We start from the raw sequence: 15,811 nt of genomic DNA on the forward strand, positions 1-15,811 counted from the left end.
TATTTAGCTGCGCTGCCTTGAAAACGGACAAAGTGGATGTTTAGAGTCCTCGTTTCCTTCCTCACAAACAAGCCGAGCTCCTCCTGCGTTTACTGGGTTAATGAGCGCCAGCAAAATAAATAAATAAATGGTCCCAATTAAAGATGCAGACGAGACTTTTTTCATTTTAAGCAGAGAGGAACAAAGATGATTCCTACAAGAAGAGAGGAGGAAACAAGAGGAGAGGAAAGGAAAGGAGCGAGGAAAGGAATGGCAGGAGAGGGAATGAGCATCAGAGGAAAGGAGGGGAAAGTAAATGAATAGAAATCAAGGGGAGCAGGATAGGAGGGAAGGAGGAGGGAGATAGGAAGCAAGGAGACAAAAGGAGAGAATGAGGAGAGAATAAAAGAGAAAAGGAAGAGAGGAAAAGAGTAAACAAGGAAAAGGAAAGAAAGGAAGCAAACGTCAGCAGCGAGGAGGAGAGAATAGGAACGAACAAGAAGGAATCAAGAAGAGAGGAGACAAGGAGATCATAATAGGGAAAAGGAGGAGGAAACAAGAGAAGAAACAAGGAGATGAGGAAGAAGAAAGTGGTCGTGTGTAATAATCCCCTCAAACCAGATTAAACTTAACTTCACGATGAAAGTAAATCAGAGAAGGAAACAAGGAAGGAATAAAGAAAGTGTTGGAGGGAAAGGAAGGAAACCTCCAAGGAATATCAAGAAAGGAGGCAAAGGAAAGGAGAGGAAATGAGGAAACAAGGCAGCAAGGAAAGGACATGATTTAAAAGAAAAGGGGGAGAAGACAAACTTTAAACTTTATTTAAAAGAAACATAAACGACAGGGAATCAAGGAATATAAAAGAAGGAAACAAGATGAGGATTATCAAAGAGAAGACTGAGAAGAGGAAAGGAATAAAGGAAACAAGGTGAGAAGGAGAGAAGAGAAGGAGACAAACATTAGAATAAATGCTTATTTACAAGAGACATGAGGAGAGACAGGAAGGAAACAAGGAACGTAAAGGATGGGAAACGAGTAAAAACAAACAAATGACGTAATTAGTGACACGCGGCTCTATAAAAGAGAACGTCTTTGATAAGTTGGTACGTTGTTACCTGGAATTAGACATTTGTAACCTCATTCCCCTCATTAGTAAATCATCTCCCCCAGAATGAATAATTCAGCAGCTTGAATGAGTGTAAAGCCCGTCTCCCCCTGCAGGGCAGCAGCTGCTACTACAGCACAGCTCCTTTCATTCTACAGGCCCAAAATCATGTCACAATGAATTAAATGAAGCATGAAAAAAATAATATTAGAAGTACGAGCTGTTAATTTCTTTTGAAGCTATTGTCTTCTTAAGTATTGTTTCATTATTGTAGGTCACACACAGACAGAGAGGGGCCTGGTGGGTGGAGGAGTCATCTTAATGGGGAGCTAAATAATCAGGGTGAAGCTTAATGGGCGTTGAGATGTTTTCTCCATTTTTCAATTAATCTGGAACCAAGAAAAACTTTGAAGACACTCGTCTTCTGAAAGGTGATCTTATTTGTATAAAGGTTAAACAGCTCCACCAGGTCTCCACCAGGCCTCCACTAGCCCTCCTCCACCAGAGCTCCACCAGAGAACCTCCTCTTCAGAGGCGCAGCATTGCTGTTGGAATAAGTGAAGGATCAGGGTTCACTTAGCAGCACACGTTTTCTAACACTTGAAATACTCTCGGATCAGATTCTTCGACCCATCCATCAAAGTTTTATTACAGGACGAACAAACCTCGCTGAAGGCCTCTGCTGCCCCCTGGTGGCGGACTCGAGTACTGCAGCCGCCTTTAAAAGGAGCCGCTGCTACTAACTTGGAGATTATTTTTTTTCTGTTTTTATCTTAGGGGTCAAATGTTTTTTATTTCAATAATAAAGAGGAAGCAGAACTAATGAGGGTTTATTTTTTAACTGGACATTGAAATAAAAGAAAAACTTGTGACCTCATCATGCATATACAGCCCTCCCGATCTATCTATGATTGATATGATTGACAGATCGGGAGGGCTGGTGGTGTAATGATATTGCCCCCGCAAGGAAGTATCTCCTTCCGTGTAGGATGTGGTTCCTATGCTAAGGAGCTAAGTAAGGACGCATTTTAGCTCCTTTCCTTAGCATTAGAGAATTCAAACAGCTCTTGTTATGAAGGTCACTTACACTACTTCAATTCAATTCAATTCAATTCATTTTATTTTGTATAGCCCAAAATCGCAAATTACAAATTTGCCTCAGAGGGCTTTACAGTCTGTACACATGCAACATCCTCTGTCCCGAAACCCTCACATCGGCACAGGAAAAACTCCCCAAAATATGAAAAAAACCCTTCAATGGGGAAAAAAGGGAAGAAACCTTAGGGAGAACGTCAGAGGAGGGATCCCTCTCCCGGGATGGACAGACTGCAATGGATGTCATGTGTACAGAATCAACAATGTAAAAGATGTACAATACATTCAATTTCTCTAACTGAAATGATACAAGTAATTGCAAGTAGCAGAAGAGGTGTACGGCAGGACCACTGCAGGGACAACCACCATCAGATCGAACCACCATCCACAGAGGCTTCTGTGGGGAGGGAGAACAGAAAGATGTTGGTTTTTGATGACAGTAATATGAATCATATTTAAAGTAATGATGATGGCAGTAGCAGGTGTCAGCAGAGCCATGAGCCAGGAGTCAGAACCGGGGTCCGCACGAAACTATGATCCACGGAGACCTGCTAGGCGAGAAAGCACAAAAAACTCCCGGAAAGAAGCTTAATTAGTGATGTACATTAATAAAGCATGGATGATTGTGGGAGGAGAAAGTGAGAGTGAGAGAGGGGCTCGGTGTGTCCTAAGAAGTCCCCCGGCAGTCTAAGCCTAGAGCAGCTTAACTAAGGGCTGGTCCAGGCTAACCTGAGCCAGCCCTAACTATAAGCAATATCAAAGAGGAACGTTTTAAGCTTTATCTTAAATGAACTGACCGAGTCTGCCCCCCGGACTGAAAGTGGAAGCTGGTTCCACACAAGAGGAGCTTGATAACTGAAGGCTCTGGCCCCCATCCTACTTTTTAAAACTCTAGGAACCACAAGTAGCCCAGCATCTATGGAGCGTAGATGCCTTGTAGGACAATACGGTGTAACAAGCTCTTTAAGATAAGACGGTGCCTCACCAGCAAGTGCCTTGTAGGTGAGGAGAAGTACCTTAAATTCTATTCTTGATTTAACAGGAAGCCAGTGCAGAGAAGTTAATACAGGAGTTATATGATCCCATTTCTTAGTTCTTGTTAATACACGTGCTGCAGCATTCTGAATCAGCTGGAGAGGTTTAAGCGATTTACAAGAGCAGCCTGATAACAAAGAATTACAGTAATCCAGTCTAGAAGTAACAAATGCATGAACTAGTTTTTCTGCATCACTTTGAGACAGGAAGTTCCTGATTTTTGATATATTCCGTAGATGAAAAAAGGCAGTCCTTGAAGTCTTCTTTATATGAGAGTTGAAGGACATATCCTGGTCGAAGAGAACTCCAAGATTTCTGACGGTGCTGTTGGATACCAGAGCAATTCCATCCATAGAGACTGTATCACGTGACAGCTGACTTCGAAGGCGCTCTGGGCCTATCATGATAACTTCCGTTTTTTCCGAGTTTAACATCAGGAAGTTGCAGGTCATCCAGGTTTTGATGTCTCCAAGACAGTCCTGAAGTCTAACAAGTTGGTTGGTGTCTTCTGGCTTGATCGATAGATACAGTTGAGTATCGTCTGCATAACAATGGAAGTTTATGCGGTGTTTTCTGATAACGTCGCCCAAAGGAAGCATGTACAGGGTAAATAGAATCGGTCCAAGCACAGAACCTTGTGGGACTCCGTGACCAACATTCGTGGTCCTCGATGATTCACCGTTCACAAACACAAACTGGGATCGATCCGATAAATAAGATTTAAACCAGCTGAGTGCAGTTCCTTTGATGCCAATCAAGTGTTCCAGTCTCTGCAGCAGGATACGGTGATCGATGGTGTCAAATGCAGCACTGAGGTCCAGCAATACAAGAAAAGATACAAGTCCTTGGTCCGATGCAAGTAGAAGATCATTTGTAATTTTCACCAGTGCCGTTTCTGTGCTGTGATGCATTCGAAATCCTGACTGGAAATCCTCGAACAAAGCATTGTTTTGTAGAAAGTCACATAATTGATTCGCGACAGATTTCTCCAGGATCTTAGCGAGGAAGGGAAGATTAGAGATGGGTCTGTAGTTAGCCAACACCTCTGGAGCTAGGGTAGGTTTCTTCAGAAGAGGTTTAATTACAGCTACCTTGAAGGACTGTGGTACATGTCCTGTCAACAAAGACAGATTCATAATATCCAGTAGGGATGTGCTAATTAACGGAAAAACTTCCTTAAGCAGCTTAGTTGGAATCGGATCCAGGAGACAAGTGGAAGAGTTGGATTTCAAAATTGCAGAAGCCAGTTGATCACGGTTGATGGAAGAGAAACCATCCAAGTAGGTATCAGGGCCCACGGCTGCGTCCAAGGATCCTACATCCGCGGACGGGTTGGCTCCGGTTGGGGGTAGTAGACCATCAATTTTCTCTTTGATAGTCAGAATCTTATTATTGAAGAAGTTCATAAAGTCGTTACTACTGAGGTCCACAGGAATACACGGCTCGACAGCGCTGTGACTCTCTGTCAGTCTGGCTACAGTGCTGAAGAGAAACCTGGAGTTGTTTTTATTTTTCTCGATTAATGATGAGTAATAAGATGCTCTTGCGTTACGGAGAGCCTTCTTATATGTTTTAACGCTGTCTTGCCAAGTTAGCCTAGATCCTTCTGATTTGGTGGAACGCCATAACCGCTCAAGTTTCCGCACAGTTTGCTTTAGGTTCCGGGTTTGAGAGTTATACCAAGGCGCGAACTTCCTTCTTGTTGCCATTCTTCTTTTGAGGGGAGCAATACCGTCCAGCGCCATTCTCAAAGAGCCTGTGGCAGTATCGACAAGATGGTCGATTTGTGACGGACTGAAGTTTTCACAGGAGTCTTCTGATATCTTGAGACAGGACACTGAACTTAGAGCAGAGGGAATGGTTTCTTTAAATGAGGCTACAGCGGTGTCCGATAAACATCGACTGTAGAAACCCTTGGCAGGAGGAGGAGATTCTGGCAGTAGAAATTCAAAGGTTATCAGACAATGGTCGGACAGGAGAGGGTTCTGTGGAAAGATTGTTAAGTGTTCTATCACAATACCATACACAAGAACCAAGTCGAGGGTGTGGTTAAAACAATGAGTTGGTTTGTTTACAGTCTGACAGAAACCAATTGATTCCAGCAAAGAGAGAAATGAAGTACCAAGGCTGTCGTTATCGACATCCACATGAATGTTAAAGTCACCCACTATAATTACCTTGTCCGTTTTAAGGACCAAACTCGTTAAGAACTGTGAAAATTCACATAAAAATTCAGAATAAGGACCTGGGGCCCTGTACACTATTACAAAGAGAACCGGCTGGATTATTTTCCAGGTTGGTTGTGAAAGACTGAAAGTCAGACTTTCAAATGAGTTATAATCCAGTTTAGGTTTAAGGTTTATTAAAAGGCAGGAGTCATAAATAGCTGCCACTCCACCCCCTCGGCCTGTGCCTCGGGGGATATGAGTATTAACATGACTTGGAGGAGTCGCTTCATTTAAGCTAAAGTACTCCCCATCCGATAGCCATGTTTCAGTAAGACAGAAAATATCAACATGGTTGTCAGATATTAGTTCATTTACTAAAACAGCTTTAGAGCACAGAGATCTAATATTCAAAAGACCCCCTTTAATTCTCCTAGTTTGTTGCACAGTTGTATTGTTACATTTAACTTTGATTAAGTTATTAAATATAACTCCTCGGTTGTTTACCTTTAACTTAAATAACGGTGTCCGTGGGGCAGAAACAGTTTCTATAGAGTTAATTACGCTGAGTGACTGCTCGGAATGAAGCGCAGAGAAGTGTGTAAGACTGCGACTCTGCTTCCTGGTCTGAACTCTGGGTCATGGATTAAGTCCATTAAGAAACTGGGTCAGGTTCTTAGAAATGAGTTGAGCTCCATCCAAAGTTGGATGGATGCCGTCCCTCCTAATCAGACCAGGCACTCCCCAAAACGTTTTCCAGTGATCAACGAAGCCCACATTATTTACTGGGCACCACCTCGACAACCAGCGGCGGAATGACGACATGCGGCTATACATGTCGTCACTGATCAAGTTTGGGAGGGGGCCAGAGAAAACTACGGTGTCCGACATTGTTTTAGCGTATGTACACACCGATTCCACGTTAACTTTTGTGACTTCCGAGTGGCGTAACCGGGAGTCATTACCGCCGACATGTATTACAATCTTACTGTATTTACGTTTATCCTTAGCCAGCAGTTTAAGATAAGACTCAATGTCGCCCGCTCTGGCCCCGGGGATACAAGTGACTATGGACCCTGGTTTCGCTAACTTCACGTTCCTCAGAATGGAGCTACGTATAACCAGAGTTGGCTTCTCAGCGGGTGTGTCGCTGAGTGGGGAGAATCGGTTTGAAACGTGAAGTGGTTGGTGGTTAACCGTGTGCTTCGACTTAGACTTATGCTTATTCCGGACAGTCACCCAGCCTCCCGGCCGCTCGGGGGTTGCCGGGGGACGGTTAGCAGGAGCAAACGATACGTCTATGTGGTCCGCACCGACTATAGGAGATGGCTGGTTAACAGCGGCTACCTCCATGGTGCGGAGCCGTGCTTCTAACTCACTAAGCCTCGCCTCCAAGCGATCAAATATACTGCACTTCTTACATGTACCATTATCCGTAAGGGAGGCAGAGGAATAGCTAAACATGTGACACACCGAGCAAGAGAGAGCAGGGGAGGTAGGGAGGGAAGACATCACAATGTTAGCTGCTAAGCTAATGCTAAAAGAGGTAGCGCTAACGCTAAACAACGTCTAAGCAACTATTCGTTTAAACGACAAAGTGCTGGACGGTGAGGCGTTTAACAACGTCTCACGTAGATAATTCGCCGCTTGTACTGACAATATCACGACAGAATCAACTTGGTATCGCTAGAGCTCTGAAAAAGTTCAAGACATCAAACACGCTGTCGACAGGAAGTGACGCAACAGACTCACCCTTCCGGGTCATATCACTCAAAAAAAGACTTTCATATGTGAGAACTGAAAACCATATTCAATTGGTCTCTTTTTTAAGTCTCTCTTTATATTTTATTTTCCTATCTATTTCCCTTTAGCAACCAGAGACCGGAAGTGTAGGGAGACACATTGACACAAAGAGAAAAACATTCTCTGACATTTTGCAACAGTTAAAATATTTCTGTAGCTTCACAAAACAGGTTTAATTTAATATCTCTTTATTTTTTAAAATAATTAAACATTTGTATTTCTCCAACCATTTTTTCCTCTTGTTTTTTTTCTCTTCAGTTTTTAACTCATATTATATTCGGGCCGTTCTAAAGCACACATTAATTCTGTGAGGGAGGGGGGGGGGGGTTCTTTTATTTTATTCACCGTCACACCCAACGGGACAAAGTGTTCTGCTATGTGCCTCACCCCCCCCCCCCCCCCCCCCCCCCCCGACACCGACCCCCTGCCCCTGCTTTCCAATAAAAAAATCCAATGGTTTAAAAGAAACTTTATGAAAATATCCAAAAAATGCGATAAAAACCAAGTAAAGAGGGAGGTGTGAGAGACAGAAAATAAAATAAGGAAGGGGAGGGGGGCACTATCTTAAATACCAGGAAGTAGTGATCCATAATACCTCTTTATATACTGGATACTCCTCTCCACAGATTCCTAAGCAAAGAACAAAGGCTAAATTACTACAAGATACAAGATTATCAGTGTACTGCATTCAATCACAATGTACAGGGTTGTTGTTGTTGTTGTAATACTGTGAAGTCAACGCAGCACCACCCCCTCCTCCTCCTCCTCCTTAGGTGGGCGGAGGGGGAGGTAGAAGAAGGGGGGGGGGGGGCGCTAGTCTTTCCCCAACAAGCTTTTTTTTTCTGGCGTTCATCTGTTTTTTGTGTGTGCGTTTTATTTTGAAAGTCACCGTTACGTCCGGAGGGTACCAGTGTCAGGCTGGTACCTGGGAAACTGGTGCGGCAGGTGAGGAGGGGGGGGGGGGTTAAAGGCTGAAAAGATAGATGCGGGGGGGGGGGGGGGAGTAAAGAATGGAGCGCGTTTACATGTGGATTCACACGTTTAATGTGATTGTTTTTATGAATCCTGCAACAGGAGGTTAAAACCAAAACAAAAGAGGGGAGTAAACATTGATGACCGGATATGACCTCATCCACAAACACACTGAAACACTGGATGAGAAGATCATTAAAGATTTGTAGGGAAAACTTTCATAATTTTTCGTCCTCTACACCTTTTAGTTAATTGCTTGGCGTTAATCATAAAATAGTAGTGACGTATTTATTGTTCCACTTCCGGCGCGGTCACCAGATGGCGCCAAAGTAAAGGAAAAAACTATTTCAAACCCAGTTTTATTTTATCCGTCTATTTACATTCTAAAAATACCTTGGTAGTAGTTTTCAGAGTCGTGTTCTTCTGCTTTGGGATTTTCGTCTCCTTCGTTCATAGATCAGTTTTTTTTTTTTTATAATTCACATTAAATTGCAAAACACAGGGGCTTTTATTATGAAACAGCGACAGGAAATACTGTGCTACTGCTCAAGACGATTTTCTAACCTGAATAAGTAAAAATGTAATTTAATTAATTTCAACCCTAACCCAGTAATAAATAACCGCCTTCTGCTTTTATTCAAAGACATTATTTCTGTAGTTTGTGGGGAAAGAAATTGAAATACCAGATTGAAGAAAAAAAAATAAGTGTATTGAACACAATATTTTGCATTTACACAAGTTACTCTCCCATGAACACGCATGTAAACGCACTCAGAAGAGCAGGTGTGTGTGTGTGTGTGTGTATGTGTTTTGTAGGAAAAGCTGTCGACAGAGTGGCCGGGGGACAGTGAGGAACCTACAGGGGGGGGGGGGGGGGTTCGGGGGGGGGCACATCATCAGTCTGGACATCCCACACGGGGGACACAAATGACAGACGCACCTCTAGAGAGGAAGGAGGGGCAGAAAGATGGAGGCAGCGAGAGGAAACTAAAAACCACACACGGGACTTTACTGAAGAAGAAGAAGAAGAAGAGTTCAAATCCGTCCTTTTGTCTCCCAGGAGTTCGTCTCACGTCCTTCAGTCCAAGTTGGTTTCCCCCTCCCACACAAGTCATTTTCTCATTTTCTACTTTTTTCTTCGTTTTTTTTTATTATTATTGTTTTTGTTTATCCGTTTGCAATAATATCAGTTTTAGGGGCGGGAGGGGGGGGGGGGGAGGAAAAATAATAATAATTATTTACAGTGCTGTTGAAATAATGAAACAGACGTGATGAATCTACTGTAAAGTAAGTCGCACAAACACAGGAGGAAAAAAAGGAACCAAAAAAGAAAAACAATTAAGAAACCAGCAGGCGCTCCGTGTCCATCCAGATGGGGGGGGGGGAGAGGGGGGGGCTGTATTGGTGGTTTCTCGGAGCTCTGGGCAGACATGGCTGATGTGGAGGGGGAGGGGGAGGGGGGGGGGCAGGGGGAGTCGGCGCGGTCTTCGTTAAGTGGGGATGATGCCGTCATTCCTAAGGCCCCGCTTCAGCTCCAAGTCCTCCAGCTTCTTCCACAGGTCCTCCCGCTCCTTCTCCTTCTTCTTCTCACTGGAACAAACATCACACCATCTGAACCTTTGTGTGAAGCTGCTGCATCAGTGAACTCATTATTGTTACTTCTCTTAACGCCACAACAAACAACACTTCAATGAAAAACTCTCACCTTTGGGTTTCATTATATTCTATTTGAAATGTTGATGTTTCCTTTTTATTTATGTCTTTATACTTTGTGTTGAACGTGCTTAAAAATAAACCGTTTGATTTCAAAAGTTTAAACTTGCTTCCAGGTCTGATCTTTGTCCTGAATCTGAGGTCAGAGGTCAGAGGATCACAACGTCTGTGTTGTTCTAAACGGACCGAAGCGTCTGGACTAAAAGTGACATCACGGCGTCTGACTACTGAAGTGAGCGCTCCTCACCGCTGGCGGTCCGACTTGTAAGTGGCTGTGAGCTCGTCGAATAAGGTACTGTTCATCTCCATGAAGGCCTTCAGTACGTTGTACACCAGCGCCACGATGGCCCTGCGAGGGGGGAGACACAGAGTGGGGTCAGAGGTCACCAGCGATGACGCACACAAGTTCACAGTCTGTGGAAGTCGTCAATAAAGCTAAGTTCTGATTGGGTTTCGGACACGGCGTCCCCTGGTTACCATGGCAACCTGTAGCATGTGACCACCACGATGGCAAACTGACTGAGTGACACAGGCATCCACCTCTTGTGTGACGAGGAGAATGTCTCCGGTTTAAAAAGTCTCCCCTGAATTCATTCTTTCAGCGGTTTCCAGTAAACAACCCCCCCCCCGAGAGGGATTAGAGGTGGGAGGGGAACTCACGGGTTCCAGTGCTCTTTGGAGATCCTGTAGAGGCTGGAGAACATGATGGGCAGGATGACGCTGGAGTTCTCCTCGATCAGGCTCATGATGTACTCGTTGTTCCAGTAGTACAGAGCTCGCTCCGCCACCTGTGGGATACAGAGCACAAACGTAAGCCCCCCCCCCGCAAACATCACAACGTCCCCGGTGTCCCCCCCCCCGTGGTGCCCGATCACAGACCTGGAAGTGTGGGCTGGAGACGCATCTGGAGATCTGCTTGAAGAGCGGCTCCTGGATCTTGACGAACTGCGTGGGCTCGATGACGTCCAGGATCTCCTCCAGCTCCCCTAGAAACATCACCTGGGGGGAGGTGGGGTGCGTTTACCACGGGGACGCACATCATCATACGTGCACACAACAAACACACAACAAGCCCCACCTCTTTTTGACTGCAGGTTTTTGGCCAGAACTTCAGTAAGCCTCTGATGACCTGAGGAGAGAGAGAAGAGGCCGATGCAGCGGTTCCTCCTTCTGGGCTTATGGTGTGGACACTCTGACTCTGGAGGGTACTTACTGGTTCTGTTAATGTTGGGTCTTTCTCTAGGAACTGTACAATGCAATATGCCAACTGCAGGGAGAGAAACGCGCGTTAGCCCTTTAGCTTAGCTTAGCCAAATCCATTCACACACACACACACACACACACACAGCGTGTTGTACCTGTGCGTGGAAGAGGGACAGACTCCGGACCGTGTGGAGGGGGATCAACACTTTGACCAGAAACTGTTTATGCTCGGCTTTCAGTGGCAGAGCGAAACCATTGATTATACTGAGAGAGAGAGAGAGAGAGACATTAAACATGAACACAGGAAAGCTCTAAAAATGGAAGATTGATGACCTGTTTGTACAGATGAGACATTCAGGCTCACTGGGAACTTTTAACTTCCACAAATTGAAAACTACAAAAAAGTACCATGTGATGAAAAATGACTTCATATCCCAGAAGGACTGTCAGAGTTGTGAATGTTGAATAGAACCCAGGAGAGCACAGAAGAAGTCTTATTTAAATGTTAATAGAAGCAAACAGGTGAAAATGGAGCGTTTCTCAGACTCATTTAAAAGGTTTTGTTTTTAGTTCTTTAACTCAAACTCTGCCCGACTCCATAAAAAAGGGGATTCGTTCTTCTGTGGTCAAACGTCTCACACGTACCTGCCCAGGATCTCCAGCAACTCGGCCACCCCGTTGAAGTGCTCCGTCTCGTAGACAAAACTAGAGTCACAGAGGAGACACCTCAGAACCAACGTGAAGAACATTCATGGAACACAAAGATATTATAAATGTACATATATAATATATATAAAGCATATCTTTATTGTACCGTCACATATAAATGAACAGAAGTATTGAAAGAGCATAAAGTTTTCTAAACTGAGATGAACAAACATCGACTCACCGTAGAAAAATATTATTGATCTGTTTTCGTATAAAAGCCCTCAGACCCAGGAATTTGCCGTAGATTCTATGCAAGACTGTCTTCAGGTAGTCTCTCTCCCGAGGGTCCTCGCTGTCAAACAACTCCAGGAGCTGCAGGGAGAGGAGGAGCTCCATCAGAAGCAGAACCTCAGGAGGAGCCCCATCAGAAGCAGAACCTCAGGAGGAGCTCCATCAGAAGCTGAACCTCAGGAGGAGCTCCATCAGAAGCAGAACCTCAGGAGGAGCTCCATCAGAAGCAGAACCTCAGGAGGAGCTCCATCAGAAGCAGAACCTCCATCAGGACGGACTCAGACACTCACCTGTAGGACAAACTTCTGGTCTATGTACTTTTTGGCAATGCTGGGCTGGAATTCCTGACTCTCCAAGAACCGGATGAAGAACTCGTAAACCAACTGGAGAGAGGAGGAGGAGGAGGAAGAGGAGCAGATGTTCATGTGAGATCAAAACAAAGTGCTCACTTTCCTTCCTTCTGTGCAAATAAATCAACACACACACACACACACACACACACACACACACACACACACACACACACACACACACACACACACACACACACACACACACACACACACACACACACACACACACACACACCTGTAAGTGTGGCCAGGACGCCTCGAGTGTGGGCTCGTCTTCCTCGGGGTCGAACTCGTTGCTGTCGCTGGGCGGAAGAGTCCGGAATATGTTGTGAGAGACCTGCAGGGGGACAGAGGGGGGGGGGGGGGGGGGGGGGGACGTGGGTCATCTTCAGACCTTCTGCCCCTGAGAACTCACCAGCGCTCTGTTTGTATGCACATGGACACGCCCCCTCACCATTTTGACGACCTCCGGGTAGGCCTGCTCCGTCAGGTAGCCCCGGCTGACGGTGACGTAGTCCACCAGCTCGTTGAGGGTGGAGCGCTTGTACTCCTTCATCTTGAGGTCCGACAGCGTGTCGATGAAGTCAAAGACAGTACAGCACTGCTGCAGCTTCTTCAGGAACAGCTCCGGCTGCTCCGGCGCCGGCACGTCTGGGTGAACGAAACAAGCGCACCGAGAAAGAAACGTGAGGCTTCTGACCCTCAAAGTCCATTTATTCATGTTGAGATTCATGTCTGTTTGGCTGTAAAACACTTTCAGCCACATCAGAGAGACGCGTGTTAAGTGGTCAATGTGTTCATGTTGGTTGAATATGTGTGAAATTCAATCTAATCCAGCATGTGGAAGTTAGTCAATCTAAAATAAAAATGATTTAGATCCAAAGAAATAATAATATAATAGTATCTGATTACATCAGCCCTTCACTGATCCTTGGAAATAACTGCCAATTTATTTATTTCATATAATCATCCATTCATCTCAAATTCCAAATAATTACAATTAGCAATTACAGAAAAGAAGCAATACCAAAGAAAAAGCCCTGGATCGATACGACATGTAGGACACAATGAGCTCAACACACAGCTGTGTGTGTGTGTGTGTGTATGTATACAGACATTTATTTATTTATTAGCAGCATCTGTCAACGTGCAGCACGTCACCAGCTTCAATCACAGGAATTCTGCTTGTTGAACGCGAGCCACGACTATATCGTTCATCACCACATCAAGTATCCAACAGTCCTTCAACACAAAGCTTTCTCTTCACTAATGTGTCCTTTAAACTACTGCCTTCGATTAACCATTAACTTTAACCACACACTGTAAAAAAAAACAATAAATTGAAAGCGCCTCGGGGGGGAGAGTAGGAAGCCCCGGCTGATCCTCCTCAGACGTCATGTGACATAAAGTGAACTGCTGACCCCGGAGCAGAGCGCTTGTAAGAACACACCTCAGATAAAGCAGGGGGGAAATGACTGGTACGATCGAAGGGTTAAACCCTGTGAACCCGTCCCACGACACCTCGTCCTACAGAAGAACCCTTTCCCCCTGTCGCCTTTGAGTCCCAGCGGTGATGTTAACTTGTATGTTAACATATTGGTCACTCTGTGGTCCCATCCACAGAAGTCTGCAGGTCCTCGAGGAAGACATTCAGTGCGCTTCTTTTAGGTTGCAGCGGAAAATGAGAAACGTAATCCACATGGTCCGAATGAGTGCTGCAACGTGAGAGGCAGGAACCCGTGGTCCTGGTTTCATGGACGGACACTTCTGGTTCACTGGGAAGAAAGACAACTCATCCAACGGCCTCTGGAGTGGTGAAGGAACCCGTTGTGGGTTTCGTGGTAACCCGGGGATACGAGACCATAAAACAAAGAAGTCTAGTTGGGCCAAAGCCAAGGGACGACTCAAGAACGGCTCCCAAACCGTGCAGGTCAATCCCCTCCTCACTCATCCAATCCCAAACCCTCTGGACTCGGACTGCATGAGGCGCTCGAGTGTTTGATATACAGTTATTTAAGACTGAAGTATTACCCTTAGTGAAAACTTGAAACATGTTAAAACCATGTTGTGGGTCTTAGAGGGGAGGACGTCAGAGCCGTGAAACACGCAAAAGCATGGTGCACACACTCCAGTGTCTGCAGCTCTGAACAAGGAGAACATCATATTCATCGAGTCCCTTTTCTTTGCATATGTGCATGCTTGTTTTGAGGTGTGTGTGTGCGTGTGTGTGTGTGTGTGTGTGCACAGTAGGGAGCTGCAGCTCAGTGATTACTGGCTGCAGGACTCAGGGTCGTCTTGTGTTACGGGGCCTTGAGATCTCTATAGGAGCATGAGGGCAGACCTTAAAGGAAGCTATTAATAGGCAGATAATCACGCAGGACACCGTAATCCCTCTAGAGAGACACCGAGGGGAGCACAGCCAATGGGCCCCCGGCTGGGCGAGAGAGCACCAGCGTGAACGTGGGAGAGAGAGAGAGAGAAAAGTGTGTGACTGTACTTGTGTGTAGCTCAGAATAAAACCAGAAACTACCCTTCAGCAAGGAAGAGCCCCGGAGTGGAAGGGCTGCTACCACACACACACTGGTTGTTATTATTGCACTTTTCAGTCAATAGAGAAAAGGAAGTAAACCCAGGCGACTGGCTGGGAAACCCCTGCCTGTGCAGTGTCATGTGACCTCACAATTAGGGTTGCAAAATTCCGGGAATATTCAAAGTTGGAGACTTTCCATGGGAAAATACGGGAATAAACTGGGAATTCTGGGGTAAATTAACTGTATTTACCTTGTCATAAGCAGACATGCATTTAAAATATTTTTGATATTTTGGGAGTAGAACTTTATTCTTTCATTCATTCATTTTTTTGTATCATTTCATTTCTCTACATGTTTTCTTCCTGGACCTCATCAACGTCCTCCTCACGGTCCACTTCCTCGACATCTGACTCCCAAACAGTGACGCTCTAAACGTAGCTTTGTGGTCAGAAGACAGACTCCTCGATGGTGGAGATCTTCTGAGTGAAATCTCCACGTGTACTACGCGTTATAGATATGAAGCTGATGGAGAGGACGGCACAAAGGCAGGACAGGAGCGAGTACATGTCTTCAGTTGTCAAGACAACCGGCTTCTTCCAAATCAAAGACCCATTAAGAGACCTGCATGTTATGGACTCTCCTCCCCAGTGGACGCGTTGACCACATAAACCGAAGCTCTGTCATGTTTCAGGTCCCCGCACCATGGAGGACCTTTACTTTCACCATCCTCAAATCCATTTAGCCGCCCCAACGCGATCCTTTTTAATCCCGCGGGGTTGTCGGGGTCGAGGCGTTTGGCGCATCTACTTTGTCAGCCGTCTGTGCTCAGCCAGACGTCGTATGGGGGATTATTTGTGGCCTCGTGCATCACTGGTGTGTGTGTGTGTGTGTGTGTGTGTGTGTGTGTGTGTGTGTGTG

At 45.3% G+C, this 15,811-nt stretch overlaps 1 protein-coding gene across 6 annotated transcripts in view; it reads right to left on the reverse strand.

The window, feature by feature from the left end:
* Nucleotides 1-9,365: 9,365 nt before the first annotated feature.
* Nucleotides 9,366-15,811, reverse strand: part of ppp2r5eb (protein phosphatase 2, regulatory subunit B', epsilon isoform b) — a 14,751-nt gene continuing 8,305 nt past the window's right edge. For all 6 annotated transcript variants that reach the window (XM_037486163.2, XM_037486162.2, XM_037486159.2 and 3 more), the window contains exons 3-14: nucleotides 12,817-13,013; nucleotides 12,598-12,699; nucleotides 12,300-12,392; nucleotides 11,960-12,090; nucleotides 11,716-11,775; nucleotides 11,226-11,334; nucleotides 11,081-11,134; nucleotides 10,946-10,996; nucleotides 10,747-10,866; nucleotides 10,528-10,655; nucleotides 10,115-10,216; nucleotides 9,366-9,744 (exon numbers count right to left, since the gene is read on the reverse strand). In XM_037486163.2, coding sequence (XP_037342060.1) covers nucleotides 9,645-9,744; nucleotides 10,115-10,216; nucleotides 10,528-10,655; nucleotides 10,747-10,866; nucleotides 10,946-10,996; nucleotides 11,081-11,134; nucleotides 11,226-11,334; nucleotides 11,716-11,775; nucleotides 11,960-12,090; nucleotides 12,300-12,392; nucleotides 12,598-12,699; nucleotides 12,817-13,013 — 1,247 coding nt within the window. In that variant the 3' untranslated portion in view covers nucleotides 9,366-9,644. The remainder of the gene's footprint in view (nucleotides 9,745-10,114; nucleotides 10,217-10,527; nucleotides 10,656-10,746; nucleotides 10,867-10,945; nucleotides 10,997-11,080; nucleotides 11,135-11,225; nucleotides 11,335-11,715; nucleotides 11,776-11,959; nucleotides 12,091-12,299; nucleotides 12,393-12,597; nucleotides 12,700-12,816; nucleotides 13,014-15,811) is intronic.

Source organism: Pungitius pungitius, chromosome 14, assembly GCF_949316345.1.
Source record: "Pungitius pungitius chromosome 14, fPunPun2.1, whole genome shotgun sequence".
Classification (NCBI taxonomy): domain Eukaryota; kingdom Metazoa; phylum Chordata; class Actinopteri; order Perciformes; family Gasterosteidae; genus Pungitius; species Pungitius pungitius.